Genomic DNA, 14901 nt, shown 5'->3' on the forward strand with positions numbered 1-14901 from the left:
TTATTGTGAATGCATGTGCCAACTGGGCACCGTTTTCCTGATGCTATCGTGATGGCAACTGCCAGACGGCGAGGGCCCGGTCAACGCTGCTTGCAGCTTTAATTACATCTTGCAATTCTGACTTCATTTCTCAGAATTGCGAATTTATATTGTGACATGTAAACTTGCAATTGTGAGGAAAAAAATTCAGAGTTGTGAGATTAAAAATGACAATTACCTTTCTTTATTTTTTTTATATAGTGGCGGAAATGGCTTCCATACATATTAAATATATTTATTATTATTATTTAATTTTTTATTCATTTTAAATCTAGAAAACTTTATCTGCATACGTTCATCATAAAATTCAGGTATATATGCAGCACTTTATTTAGTATACCTGTTTGTGTTGATGTATCTTTATTTTAATCTTTGATCTGCCCTGTATACTGGCATTTTGTTTCCTGGCTCTCACAGCACGGCTTTAGATCTTGACTACCATTTACTGTAGTCAAGGAGTCATTTGATTCCTTTTTTAGGAGTGAGCACCTGTTAACAGAGACCCACCTGACAGTCAGGTGTGTCATCGGCTCTAGATGCCTCGCAAGTCTGAATAGAAGGACTTAAACTCAAACCGGCAAGATGCCCCGCAAAAAAAATGATGTGGCTATAAACGTGGATGATGGTAAGTAAATTTTAAAACCAGAAGAGAATCATTCTGGCATTATTTTGGTTCAGTGTGGACTGTTAAACTAATTTCAGATACATCAGCCTACTTATGAATAGGTTGGGTAACTAACTGGTATATAATGCTGTTGAAAATTTTAATACTGTTGCTGTTATGTTTTTGTGAGCCAGTGCTTGAATGATGATGCTTATTTTGCAAGTTTATATACTGTATGGTAATTGTTTCAATGAATAATACAGTATATCATTATTTTAGTTATTGTGAAATTTTAAAAACCTTATTATTAATACAGTATGTGTGTTACAGTTGGAATGGAAATTGATGCGGAATATGATAGTGGAAGTGACGGTAAGCTTTACAGACATTTACAATTTGATTATTTTTGTTAAAAAAAATTATCATTATTTTGTAATTATTATATTATGTATTTAATACATAAAATACAAAAAATATGCTTAATTGTTTTATTTTGAAGTGTGTTATGTTACAACATCTCCACATTTCCCTATATTTTCAGTGGATACAAAAAGAAGAGCAAGAGGCAGGAATAAACCGAAGCCTGCAGCTCGAGGAAAGAAAGCCAAGCCAGCAGACAGCGAAGAGAGTGAGGAAGAAGAGGAGGAGGCTCCGCGTATGAGAAGAGGCCGAAAGAAGAAGGTAGAAAGTGAGGAGGAGAGTGAGGAAGAGCAGAGAGGAAGAAGAAAGAAAGCAGCAGGTTCAAAGAAGAAGGCTGCCGTGAAAGATGACTCCGATGAGGAGAGCGAAGAAGAGAAGGGAAATAAAAGAAAAGGAGGGAGAAAAGGAGCAACTAAGAAGGAGAAGGAGGAGGAGAATAACAAGGAGAAGAAAGGGAATGGCAAAGCAGCAGGAAAAGGAGGGAAAGATAAACAGGATGATAAAAAGAACAAAGGCAAAAACAGCAGGTGCAGTATTCTCTAGCCTCCCTCTCCACATCATACACACACATGGTGCCGTTCAACACTCCTCATTACCTCTGGTTTGATTTAAAACACAGCCATACACATCTATTGCCATAAAAGAACTTTTGAATGTTCTCAGTTATTCATATAATGTAATACGTTATTATGAAGCAGTAAAATGCAGCCATAAACGAAAACCTCTAAACATCCGAAAAAGTATTGTTGTTAGAATTTTGTGATTGTTGTGATATAAAAGTGTATTTATTTATTTGAATCATCAAATGTATAACTTTAATAATTGAATCTTTTAAAAAGCTGGCAGTATTGTTGTCTTCAGCAATCTGTTTTTGGTTTCAGCTAGACATTTTCACTCTTATTTTTACCTTTTGCCTTCCAACTGATGATCTGGAAGTGCTTTTCATGGCCATCCTGCTACTAGAACTCTTGACTAGAACTAATTTTATCCATCAAAACAACAATATCCTTGTGGATTACACTGTTAAACTGGACTTTAAGGACTGACTCTGGGGTTTGGGCTTTGTTCTGCAGCAGCTCATCCTCGGATGACCATTCAGATGACGAGTCTATGTCTGAGGGAGAGATGGCCCGACTAAAAGAGGAAGTCGAGGAGAAGAAAAAGCTGATCGCGACACTTCGGAACAAACCCTGGCGCATGAAGAGGAGACTCAAGTGCCTGAAGTAAAACGTATTTCCTTCTCATTGCTTGTGTTGTGATACTATTGGCTCTTGTGTCCGTCACCACTACCTCAACTGAAGTTCATTTATTCAGCATGAGTTTCATGTTCGTTTGTGTGCTTCATTAAAGTTGCTGTGCTTCTGCTTTCTGAATCTTTTTGTCTCTTAATGCACTTTAAGCTGATGTTTAAAGGAGCTCTTATTCTTGCTGACTTTGAAAAAATGTTTTAGGAAGCATGAAACTAGTTTGAATTATGTTCAGTATGGCATAGTGCTTTTGAAAGGCGATCACCATCATCCAAAACGCGCTTGATTGTACTTTACGATAAAACGCTTGACACAGACTCTACGCCAGTGAATTCATTACCTAGTGGCCTCTGTCTGAACCTTTACCTCAGACTGCCCAGTGGAATTGACCAGTGTGGGTAACAAGTGAGAGTTTGGACAAGTGCCCTCAAAAGCTAGTAGAGACAGACACACTGCCCAAGAAAGCATCAGTAACATGGGAGCTGCAGGGAAAGAAACTGTGCCACAAAGGAGACATTCACTTGGCAAGGCTTCTAGATAGGTAACTTCTGCTAGGTGAGAGGTATGTTACGCTTTCAAGAGCGTGACGCTGTTTTATGCATGCTGATGTTTCTTGAGGGCAGTCTTTGCATGAATGTTTGGGTGTAACCCTTTTCAGAGGTCCCATGTAAAAAGTGCCATAAGGTCACACGGTCATACCCAAACACTAAGCAGATGTTGATATGGTCCACCACAGGTCATGAGTTGCAGAATCTGCAAAATGTTAATTATTTTACCAAAATAAGAGGGATCATTCAAAATGCATGTTATTTTTTTATTCAGTACTGACCTGAGTAAGATATTTCACATGATATGTTTACATAAAGTCCACAAGAGAAAATAATTTATAAAAATGACCCTGTTCAAAAGTTTACATACATTTGTTTCTTATTACTGTGTTGTTACCTGAATGATCCGCAGCTGTTTTTTTGTTTAGTAAGAGTTGTTCATGAGTCCCTTGTTTGTCCTAAACAGTTAAACTGCCCACTGTTCGTCAGAAAAATCCTACAGGTCCCACAAATTCTTTGATTTTACAGCAATTTCATGTATGTGAACCCTTTCCAGCGATGACTGTATAATTTGGAGATCCATCTTTTTACAACTGATGGACTTAAATGCAACCATTACAGAAGGTTCAAACGCTCACTGATGCTTCAGAAGGAAAAATGATGCAGTAGGAGCCGGGTGAAAACTTTTTAAATTTGAAGATCAGGGTAAATTTTATTTATTTTGTCTTCTGGGAAACATAAAAGTATCTTCTGTAGCTTCTAAAAGACAGTACTAAATGAAAAATATGATTTTATTTTTATTTAGAATCTTCTGTTCAAAAGTTTACACCCCTGGCTACTAATGCATCGTTTGTCTTTCTGGAGCATCAGTGAGTGTTTGAACCTCTGTAATAGTTGCATATGAGTCCCTCAGTTGTCCTCAGTGTGTAAAGATGGATCTCAAAATCACTCAGTCATTGTTGGAAAGGGTTCAAATACACAAAAATGCTGAAACCCCAAAGAATTTGTGGGACCTGAAGGGACTCATAAACAACACTAAAAAAAACAGCTGTGGATCATTCAGGTAACAACACAGTATTAATAATTAAGTGTATATAAACTTTTGAACAGGGTTATTTTTTATAAATTCAACTATTATTTTTTTCTTGTTTACCATGTAAATGTATTTTATGTAAAATATCTCATTCAGGTCAGTACTAAATTTAAATAAAACATGCATTTTGTATGATCCCTCTTATTTTGGAAAAATAATGAACATTTTGCAGATTCTGCAAGGTGTATGTAAACTTTTGACTTCAGCTGTAACCCTGGTCTCCATACTATATCTATATGGAAACATAAAAGGGTTAGTTCACTCAAACATGGAAGTTTCTTTTTTTTCCATGGGTCCATTTTTTCCCATAGAGTGAAAGTCATAAAGGTCTAAAATAACACTGGACCCTATTGACTTTCATTTCATGGACCGAAAAAGATTGTAATGACGTCAGTGTGGGTATTTTTGGGTGAACTATCCTTTTCAGTAATATCCGTTTGGCCGACTATGTCATGACTCTGGGCTGTGGGTTCCCTCAGCCACCTGAGGTCGCTGTTTCCCTTTCCCTTGCACTGCACTTCCCTGATTGTATACACCTGTCTGTGATCATTAGCACTTATCTAACCCACACCTGTTCACTATTATATGGACTATAAGAACTCTCATTCCCCACTAATCATCCTGGCTGCATTGTCTTCGTATGTCTGTCGTATGAAACCTGACTCTAGATCGTGTTCCCTGTTCTGTTTATTTTGTATCGTTTCAAGTTGTGTTGGCCTTTTGTTCTGTTTATTTTTCTATTTTGTTATTAAAACTTCCTTACCTGCACTTGGACCCAGACCTCATCTCTCAGCATCTCACGAACGTTACAGACTATTACTCTCACATATCTCAAGTTAGTGAATTAATTAATCTTGTGTCCATCCCATCTGCACTATTCCCATTCATTATGCATTGATGAGTTAATTAAATTGGCTGTATGCTCAAGTTACAGTATGTGAAGGTTGTGAGTGAAACATAATATTTTTTCCTGGTGTTGTCTCTGGTGCTTAATGCACAATGCTGAATAGTCATGCTGCGTAATACAAGCAGAAGCAGCCAGTAACTCAATGGACCTGCCCGTCTACACATGTATAGTAATGTGATGTGACTCAAACACAGGGAGAAACCTGAAATGAAAACAGAACAGTTGTTTTTATAATACAAGTGGGAACACAGAGTCACTTTGAATCGAAATACAAATGAGCTTTAATTTCATACCAATGTAAATTTCTGTTTATATTACCTGGTAGAGAAGCCCAGACATTTGTGGAGAAGTTTGAAGGGGCTTTGGGCAAAGGAAAAGGGAGGAGACTCTATGCATTTAAAGTCATGATGACCAAGGTACAGCACTAAATATTTAATATTGATGTGTTTTATTTTAAATGCAATTACTGAACATTTCTTTCTTTCGTTTCTTTTTTTTTTTTTTTTTTTAGAAAATAATAAAATTTAACAGAGACTTTGAAAACTTTAAGACGGCCTGCATTCCATGGGAAAGTCGGATAAAAGAAGTAGAAAGTCTGTTTATTCTTCTTTTTTTTCAGCAAAATCATTATTTTAAGCATGTTTCTTAATCTCTTCTCATCTATTTCATTCTCACAGGTCACTTTGGGTCATCTGTTGCCTCCTACTTCATTTTCTTGCGGTGGATGTACGGACTAAACCTTGTTCTTTTTGGTTTCATGTTTGGACTTGTTGTTATTCCAGAGGTGAGATGTGATGCTAATGTCTTTGTTTTCACACCTTTTAGGCAATGTATGCTACCGTTCAAAAGTTCGGGTTCAGCAAGATGTCTCTTATGCTCACCAAGACAGCATCTCCATATACCAAAAATACTGTGAAAGTTGTAATATTGTAAAATTATATCACAATTTAGAATAAGTGTTGTCTATGTTAATATATTTTAAAATATAATTTATTAATGTGATGGCAAAGCTGAAATTTCAGCAGCCATTACACCATTTTTTGTAATTCTTTAGAAACCATTCTAATGTGCTGATTTGGAGCGCACAAAACATTTCTAATTTTAATCAGTGTTGAAAAACGTTAATATTTTTGTGGAAGGTCAAACAAACAGAATTTAATATACAATACTAATTTGTTGTAACATTATAATGTCTTAGCTGTCGCAAAAATCCTTGCCGAATAAAATGAATGAATTGTGATGATAATGTGTCTTTCTCTCTGTAGGTACTAATGGGCATGCCTTATGGCTCCATGCCCAGAAAAACAGTTCCCAGAGAGGAGCAGGACAGTGCCATGGACTTCTCTGTCCTGTTTGAGTTTGGAGTAAGGTTTCTACTATTGGATTTTGTGTAAAAGAGGTTGTATAGTTGCTCTAATCTTATCTGGATTATACCTTTCACGTTTTACAGGGTTATTGCAAGTACTCCATTCTGTTTTATGGTTATTACAATAATCAACGAAGTATTGGATTACTGCAGTTCCGGTTACCACTGTCATATCTTTTGGTTGGTGTTGGGATATTTGGCTACAGTCTAATGGTGGTTATCAGAACGTGAGTCTAATGACTACATTTGCAGTTATGTGAAGCATTGTACTCACTGACAATGCTCTGATAAATGGCTATTAATATGGACCCACTTTTTTCTTTTTTGTCAAATCACCTTCCCTCTTCTAGAATGGCAAGAAATGCTAATGAAGGAGGAGATGGAGCAGAGGAAGGCGCCTTCACCTTTTGCTGGAAGCTGTTCACTAGCTGGGATTACCTAATAGGAAACCCAGAGACTGCTGACAACAAGTTCGCCTCCACCACCACAAGCTTTAAGGTTAATAATAGTAATAGTATCAAAGAATGGTACACTATACGAAGAAAAAAAACATTTGTATTGAGTCTGTGCAGCTAGAATGAATGGTAGCACCTTATTTTATAATCCTAAATACTTAAAGGGATAGTTCACCCTTACCTGCTTACCCCCAGGGCATCCAAGATGTAGGTGACTTTGTTTCTTTAGTAGAACACAAGCAAAGATTTTTAATTCAAACTGTTGCAGTCTGTCAGTCATTCAATGGCAGTCAATGGGACGCACAACTTTGAGAGTCAAAAAACATACACAGACAAAAACAAATTAAACCCTGCAGCTTATGATGATACATTGAGGTCTTAAATGAACACTCCACTTTTTTTGGAAATAGGCTCATTCTCCAACTCCCCCTGAGTTAATAAGTTAAGTTTTACCATTTGAAGTCCATTCAGCCGTTCTCCTGTTCTGGCGATAACCCTTTTAGCATAGCTTAGCATAGATCATTAAATCCTATTAGACCAATATAGCATCACGTTCAAAAATGACCAACGAGTTTCGATATTTTTCCTATTTAAATCTTGACTCTTCTGTAGTTATATCATGTACTAATACCGGCGGAAAATGTAAAGCTCCGATTTTCTAGGCTGATAAGATTAGGAACTACACTTCCATTCCGGCGTAATAGTCAAGGAAGTTTGGTGCCGTAACATGGCCGAAGCAGACGCAGTAATATCACGCAGCACATGTGGAAATGCTAACCTAGCTAGGAACTAATTTCAGGTGCTGCATGATATTACTGCGCCTGCTGCATCCATATTACGGCAGCAAACTTCCTTGACTATTACACCAGAAATAGGTAATACCCCAAGTTTTTTTTCTTTAAATTACTACTAGAACATTCTTAGGTAGGTACACTGTAAATATATGTAAATACACATAATGTAAAATAAAGTGAAACCGAATGATATAAAACCTTGTCTTATTCCATCAGGAATCTATAGTGGATGAGCAGGAAAACCTAAAGGATGAGAACATTCACCTGCGGCGTTTTCTACGTGTCCTAGCCAACCTTCTCATCCTGTGCTGCTTGGGTGGGAGCGGATACCTCATCTATTATGTGGTCAAAAGATCTCAGGAATTTGCCAAGAAGGACAGGAATGAATTGTCATGGCTTCAAAAAAATGAGGTGCCCCTTTCTTTCATGGCTTCAAAAAAATGAGGTGCCCCTTTCTTTTAAATTGTCATTTATTTTTAATGTGATGATTCTGAAATTCTGTTTCCTCTCCGCTCAGGTTGAAATTGTGATGTCACTGCTGGGCTTGGTGTGTCCACCTCTGTTTGAGACTATAGCTGAGCTGGAAGACTATCACCCTCGAATCGCCCTAAAATGGCAGCTGGGCAGAATCTTTGCCCTCTTTCTGGGCAACCTGTACACTTTTCTGTTTGCACTGTTTGATGAAGTCAATGCAAAGGTATGGTGATACATAGTCTAGTAACCATAAACATTTCCTGATCATTTACTCAATCCCATGTCATCCAAGATGTTCATGTCTTTCTTTCTTCAGTTAAAAAGAAATTAGGTTGTTGAGGAAAACATTACAGGATTTTTCTGTATATAGTGAAAGGTATACATTGAAAGGTTACGTGTGACGTAGACAGAAGTACGACCCTGTCTTTACAAAGCGAATGTGCATAGAAAGTAAAAAAAAAAAAAAACGAAATGAAAAAATAAAAATAAAACGGCGCATGACCTTTCCAACATAATGACATAATGCGTGATGTTGCGGACACACACTGCAGAGCTAGTGTAAGACTACAATTTGAGTTTAAAAAATATATTAAATTTACATTTTTTAAGAAAATGTTTTGCTAAATAAGATCCTTATTCCTCAGGTGGGATTGTGTAGACACCTTCTAAGCTCTATTGAAACTGTTGTTTGGACCTTCAACCCGTTGGCTCCCACTGAAGTCCACTATATGGAGAAAAATCCTAGAATGTTTTCCTCAAAAAAATTTATTTCTTTTTGAATGAAAAAAGAAAGACACGAACATCTTGGATTACATAGGGGTGAACTAATCCTTTAAGAGTTTTTGAAAGAACCAAAATGGTTACTTACCAATCATTTAATTTAATAATTTCTCTGGTATTATATGTTCACAGCTTGATAATGAGAAAGAGATAAAGAATGAAACCATCTGGGCTCTTAAAGAATACTATACCAACTACACCTTACACCATAATGTCACAGAAAACATTCCCCCTCCAAACATCTCCCCAGCTGATGTCATCAGGGGTCCTTGCTGGGAGACAGAAGTTGGCATTGTAAGAACCGTCAGCTCCAACATCACCAAACTATCATAATTGTCAATAACAGTCAGTGCTTAAATGGGTAGTTCACCCAAAAATGAAAATTCTGTCATTATTTACTCACCCTTGTGTCGTTCCAAACCTGTATTGACAGCAACACAACTGACACGTTCAAGAGCCAGAAAGGTATTACAGACATAGTTAAAATAGTCCATGTGATATCAGTGGTTCAACCCTCATTTTTTATAGCAACAAGAACAATTTTGTGTGCACAAAGAAAAAAAAAACGACTTTATTCAACAATTTCTTCTCTTCCATGCCAGTTTTCAACACACATTCACAAATTCAAAGTATCAAATTGGCTTCTGCATCAGCAGCATCACACTTATGCATTGCGGTACTCTCATGTCGAAGAAATAGTTGAATAAAGTCTCTATTTTTGTTTATTTTGGGCCAAAAGTATTTTCATAGTTTAACAACAATACGGTTGAACCCCTGATGTCACATGGACTACTTCAAAGATGTCCTGACTACCTTTCTGAGTCTTGAACGTGTCAGTTGTGCTGCTGTCTGCAGAGTCAGAAAGCTCTGATTTCATAAGAAATATCTTATTTTGCGTTTGAAGATGAACAAAGTTCTTATAGGTATGGAACGGCATGAGGGTGAGCTAATAATGCCAGAATCGTAATTTTTGGGTGTACTAATCCTGTCAACGCTGACAGAACCTTGGCATAGAAATTCATGTATCAGATATGATACTGTAGGCTTTATAGGCTTAAAATGTGCCATTTCATTTTCTCACAGGAGTTTGTGAAGCTCACCGTATCTGATATCCAAGTGACATATCTGACCATTCTGATAGGGGACTTCTTACGAGCTGTGATTGTGAGATTCCTCAACTATTGCTGGTGTTGGGATCTGGAAGCTGGCTTTGTAAGTTCATCCTTACGCCCTGCTGTTATTCAACTTACTCACATTACAACATTGTGTAAACAAGCCTCAGGTCATGACAGTATGACCTCTGTTGGACACACTTTTAAACTTGTCATTTTAGCAATACAGGGTAGATGGTACTGTAGGAAGCTGACTGATTGAGTTTATGTCACGTTAAGTATATTTTCATGCTCAGAAATGATCGCTCTATATGGTTTTGTCCTGTTGCCCTCATTTTCCTGTCACTCGATATAGGTAACATACTACTCACTCATCTGAGGTCAACTGAACACCATGAGAAGGTGGCAGGATAGGTGATAGGGCTGCTTTACAACCAATGTCACAGAAAGACACACTACACCATTCAGGGCACTTAATTACAGAGAAAGAGAGAGAGACAGCGAGAGGTATCTTTTACTGTGACATTTATTCCCCTGTTGTCATCTACGCAGATGTTTATGCATATCTGTGTGTGTTTGTGTTTCTGCAGCCATCTTATGGAGAGTTTGACATCAGTGGTAATGTACTTGGGCTCATCTTCAATCAGGGAATGATCTGGTAAGCAGATCATGAGAGTGAAAACACATCATCTCGGTGATGGACAGTGTTATGATTTTGCGTATGTCTGTGTCTGTATTTCAGGATGGGTGCATTCTATGCCCCTGGGCTGGTGGGCATAAATGTGTTGCGTCTGCTGAGCTCCATGTATTACCAGTGCTGGGCTGTGATGGCCTGTAATGTTCCCCATGAGAGAGTGTTCAAAGCCTCACGTTCTAATAACTTCTACATGGGACTGCTCCTCCTTGTCCTCTTCCTCAGTCTCATGCCTGTGATCTACTCCATTATGACCCTGCCACCATCCTTTGACTGTGGACCCTTCAGGTAGCTCTTGAAAATTCATCCTGCCAGTCCTTGAAATGACCCATTGTGGTTAAAAAATAAGGCCCAAAAATTGAAAAAGTGCAGAATGCCTTAACTGCAACAAATTATTCTGTAAGTCAGTAAAAATATTTTTATTTTCCCTATTTATTTATTAAACATGGAAGCCTTTGTTAAATCATAAGTATTACCTTAAAAATCCAAATAATGATAAAAATAAAACTAGGTCATAGTAAGGCTTAATTGTGAGAAATTAAGTCAAAAGTGTGACATTATCAGTCATAAGTATGGCATGAAATTAATTATGCCAAACTAAGTCATGGGATAAAAAGTCTGACATAGTTTTTTTTAGCTTATAAATAGGAGTCTTGATTTTTACCTTTTAAATTATAATTATGACATTTTATCTTGTACAGTGAGGGAAAAAATGACTGTTTGACATTATTTGATCCCCTGCTGATTTTGTACGATTGCCCACGGACAAAAAAAATATCAGTCTATAATTTTAATGGTAGGTTTATTTGCACAGTGAGAGACATAATGACAACAACAACAAAAAATACAAATCCAGAAAAACACATTTCAAAAAAGTTATAAATTGATTTGCATTTTATTGAGTGAAATAAGTATTTGACCCATTTGCAAAACATGATTTAGAACTTGGTGGCAAAACCCTTTTTGGCACAAAGTTGTTTCTTTTAGTTGGCCACCAGGTTTGCACACATCTCAGGCGGGATTTTGTCCCACTCCTCTTTGCAGATCCTCTCCAAGTCATTAAGGTTTTGCGTTTAGCAACTCAAACCTTCAGCTTCCTTCTACAGATTTTCTATGGGATTAAGGTCTGGAGACTGGCAAGGCCACTCCAGGACCTCAATATGTTTCTTCTTGAGCCACTCCTTTGTTGCCTTGGCTGTGTGTTTTGGGTCTTTGTCATGCTGGAATACCCATCCACAACCCATTTTCAATGCCCTGGCTGAGGGAAGGAGGTTCTCACACAAGGTTCTCACACAAGGTTCTCGCCCCGTCCATCATCCCTTTGATGCGTTGATGCGGTGCAGTTGTCCTTGAGAAACTCCAGGAGGTGAGATCTCTGAGCCCCAGACCGAGGGAGATTGTTATTTTGTGTTTCTTCCCTTTGTGAATAATCGCACAAACTGTTGTCACCTTCTCACCAAGCTGCTTGGTGTTGGTCATGTAGCCCTTTTATACAGGTAACTGTATTAAAGACACCTGGGAGCTAAAAATCTTGCTGATTGAAATTTATTTTTCTGGATTTTTTTGCTGTTACACCATGTCTACACCGTCACAACAGCTAAAGTCTGTCTACACTTGACGTGACAAAGCGACCGTTGCAAATCATTTGAACTTAGTGTGAGCATGTCATAAATACAACCCCAAATCAGAAAAAGGTAGTATGGGATAGTATGGAAATAAAAAAATGTCATGTTTTGTCTGGTCAACTTCATTTCATTTGTAAATATACATCCTTTCCTGTCATTCAGACCTGCAACACATTCCAAAATAGGTTGGGACAGGAGCAATTTAGGGCTAGTAATCTGGTAAATTAGTTCAATTATGATGTGATTTGAAACGGGTCATGTCAACAAGTGATTGTAATTATGATTTGGTACAAAAGCAGCATCCAAGAAAGGTCTAGTCTTTAGGAGCAAAGATAGGCTGAGGATCGGCAGTTTGCCAACAAATACATGAGATTTTGGACTTTTTGGGTGTGATGGGACAAGCTTTGCACATCTGCATTTGGCAATTATCTGCCATTCTTTGCCTCACCTTTTCACCTCTCAAGCTCTGTCAGCTTGGATGGGGACTGGCAGACATTTTCTAGAGTCTTAGTTGTTCCAGTTGTCTTCTATTATGGATAATGGAGGCTACATGCTTCTGTGAACCTTCAATGCAGCAGATTTTTTTGCTCTGATATGCATTTTCAGCTGTTTTCCTTTTCTTAGAGGTGTGTGCCTTTCTAAATCATACTCATTCAAATGAATTTGCAACAGTTTAACTCCACTCAAAGTGTAGTAACATCTAAAAGCAATATATATGCTCCTTAGCTAAATTTCGAGTGTCCCAGAAAAGGGTATGAATACTTATGCAACGGGATCTTTTCAGTTTTTTATTTTTAATAAATTTGCATAAATGTTAAAAACCTATTTTTTGCTTTGCCATTATGGAGTAGGGAGTGTAGATGTGGAAAAAAAAAAGTAATTTAAAGTAGTTTAACATAAGGCGGCAACATAACAAAATGTGAAAAAAATTAAGGGGTATGAATAATTTCGCAAGGCACTGTAAATTTAGAAATCACTACTTTCTTTTTTTTTTATTTGCGTTTTCCATACTGTCCCAACTTTTTCTGATTTGGGGTTGTAGAACGCGGCAGCAGTTTACTGTCAGGATTTGTCATGTCGCACCGTGCCACATCCAGTGTAGACAGCATAATAGGTTCTTTTGTATTTTGTCACGCTCGCATCTCTCACTGTTAAAATAAACCTACCATTTAAATGATTGCCCAATTTGTCAGTAGGCAAATGTACAAAATCAGCAGTGGATCAAACAACTTTTTCCCTCACTGTAGTTACCACTTAATCTCAATTACTATTTACGAAAGCAGGACTTATGTCTTGACTTTGACTTTTTATTTCATAAATTTGACATTTCATCTTGTAATTACCTCAATTATGATTTACCAAATCATGATATATTTTTATGTGGCAGAAAAGGGCTTCTATAATTAAAGGCAAATAAATACAGTAAGACTTAATAATAATAAAATATTATTATAAAAAGCCAAAAGTGATTAAATAAACAGAAAATGCAAGTGTCATTTGCAGGTTATTTTGAACAAATGTGTCATAAAATTAGTGTTTTCAAATCAATTAATAGCGATAAATTGCATCTAAAATAAAAGTCATATATAAATATGAATAAAAATATGCACATATAAATATACACAGTACACCCACATATTATTTAAACACAAACTTTATTTTGGATGCGATTAATTTTGACAGCATTACTTGAAGGGGTCATCGGATGCAAAACTAACTTTTACATGTTGTTTGAACATTAATGTGTGTTGGTAGTTTGTGTACACAACCACCCTACAATGATAAAATTCCACCCAGTGGTATTTTTTTCATCTTTAAAAGTAATATCCCCTTTTTTAAATCAGGTTATTCTCAGCTTCTTGTCGTTGTGACAGCACACAGTTGATTGACATTAGCGTCTTAGACCCGCCCTCACTGAGCTCAAACAGACCGAATACTAGGGCTGGGAATCGATTCCAAAAAGAATCGATTCTTCGATTCCAAGGCATTGGGAATCGAGAGTCGATTCCAACGTTTGGAATCGATCCTCTCAAGGGGAATCGACTCCTCATTCAGAGCCGTTTCAGTTCAACAAAACTTACCTCTTAAACGGAAGGCTGCATTCCATGAAGGCTGCATATTTCGGCTGCAAGTCATCAAACGTCTATTGACGAAAATAAACGTAATAAAAACGACTCATTACAAAAATCGTCTGAGTTTAAGGATGCAGCCTTCAGTTTGAGAAGCACCCATTAATTTGCCTCTTGCTCGCTAATAGTTATTATAGTCTGATACATTTCCACGAAAAGATTCATTCGGATAGATCATTTAAATTAACCAGTTCAAAAAACGATTCAGATGTTATTTTACGGTGGAACTGGCTCATGATGTCCACAATTTTGAGCGCTGCACGACAGAATAGATCATGACGTGTCTTGATCTTATTTACATCTTAAAAAATGCTATTTTTAATCTTTCTATCAGCCAATGATAACTCTGAAATCAGTATCAGTATCAGTGGCCGAGAGCGCATGTGATTGACAGCTACGCCACGAGCTCTTATATCCACGAGCTTATATCATCCTGCATTTATTGCGAAATTATAGCTCTTGTAGTGTTGTTGTTAAAGTTCTGTTTATTTTGTTTCAGTGTATAGTTTGCTAATTTTGTCATATTATACATGTCACGTCTTGTTTTACTCATGCAATAATGCATGTCGACCGCTGAGCTGTGGGTTATGACTAACTTCCCGGGCAATGAATTA

The 14901-nt window shown here is 37.2% G+C and overlaps 1 protein-coding gene across 1 annotated transcript; it reads left to right on the forward strand.

Annotated features, from left to right (window-relative positions):
* The first annotated feature begins 453 nt into the window (after window positions 1-453).
* tmc2b (transmembrane channel-like 2b) lies at window positions 454-10825 on the forward strand. Its single transcript, XM_073840071.1, has 16 exons — window positions 454-664; window positions 974-1015; window positions 1185-1590; window positions 2137-2286; window positions 5184-5274; window positions 5370-5451; window positions 5536-5642; window positions 6124-6222; window positions 6309-6451; window positions 6575-6722; window positions 7690-7884; window positions 7991-8170; window positions 8860-9021; window positions 9811-9939; window positions 10430-10497; window positions 10582-10825. Exons 1-16 carry the CDS (start codon window positions 622-624, stop codon window positions 10823-10825), a joined length of 2289 nt encoding a protein of 762 aa, XP_073696172.1. The 5' UTR covers window positions 454-621.
* The last annotated feature ends 4076 nt before the right edge of the window (window positions 10826-14901 follow it).

Source organism: Garra rufa, chromosome 5 (assembly GCF_049309525.1).
Source record: "Garra rufa chromosome 5, GarRuf1.0, whole genome shotgun sequence".
Lineage (NCBI taxonomy): Eukaryota > Metazoa > Chordata > Actinopteri > Cypriniformes > Cyprinidae > Garra > Garra rufa.

What these genes read in the sequence shown, in the direction of transcription:
- tmc2b (XM_073840071.1), top strand. Translation starts at nt 622, where the DNA reads ATGCCCCGCAAAAAAAATGATGTGGCTATAAACGTGGATGATG. An exon ending in TTAAAGTCATGATGACCAAG is followed by an intron (nt 5,275 to 5,369) that starts GTACAGCACTAA and finishes TTTTTTTTTTAG; the next exon opens with AAAATAATAAAATTTAACAG. An exon ending in GGGAGACAGAAGTTGGCATT is followed by an intron (nt 9,022 to 9,810) that starts GTAAGAACCGTC and finishes ATTTTCTCACAG; the next exon opens with GAGTTTGTGAAGCTCACCGT.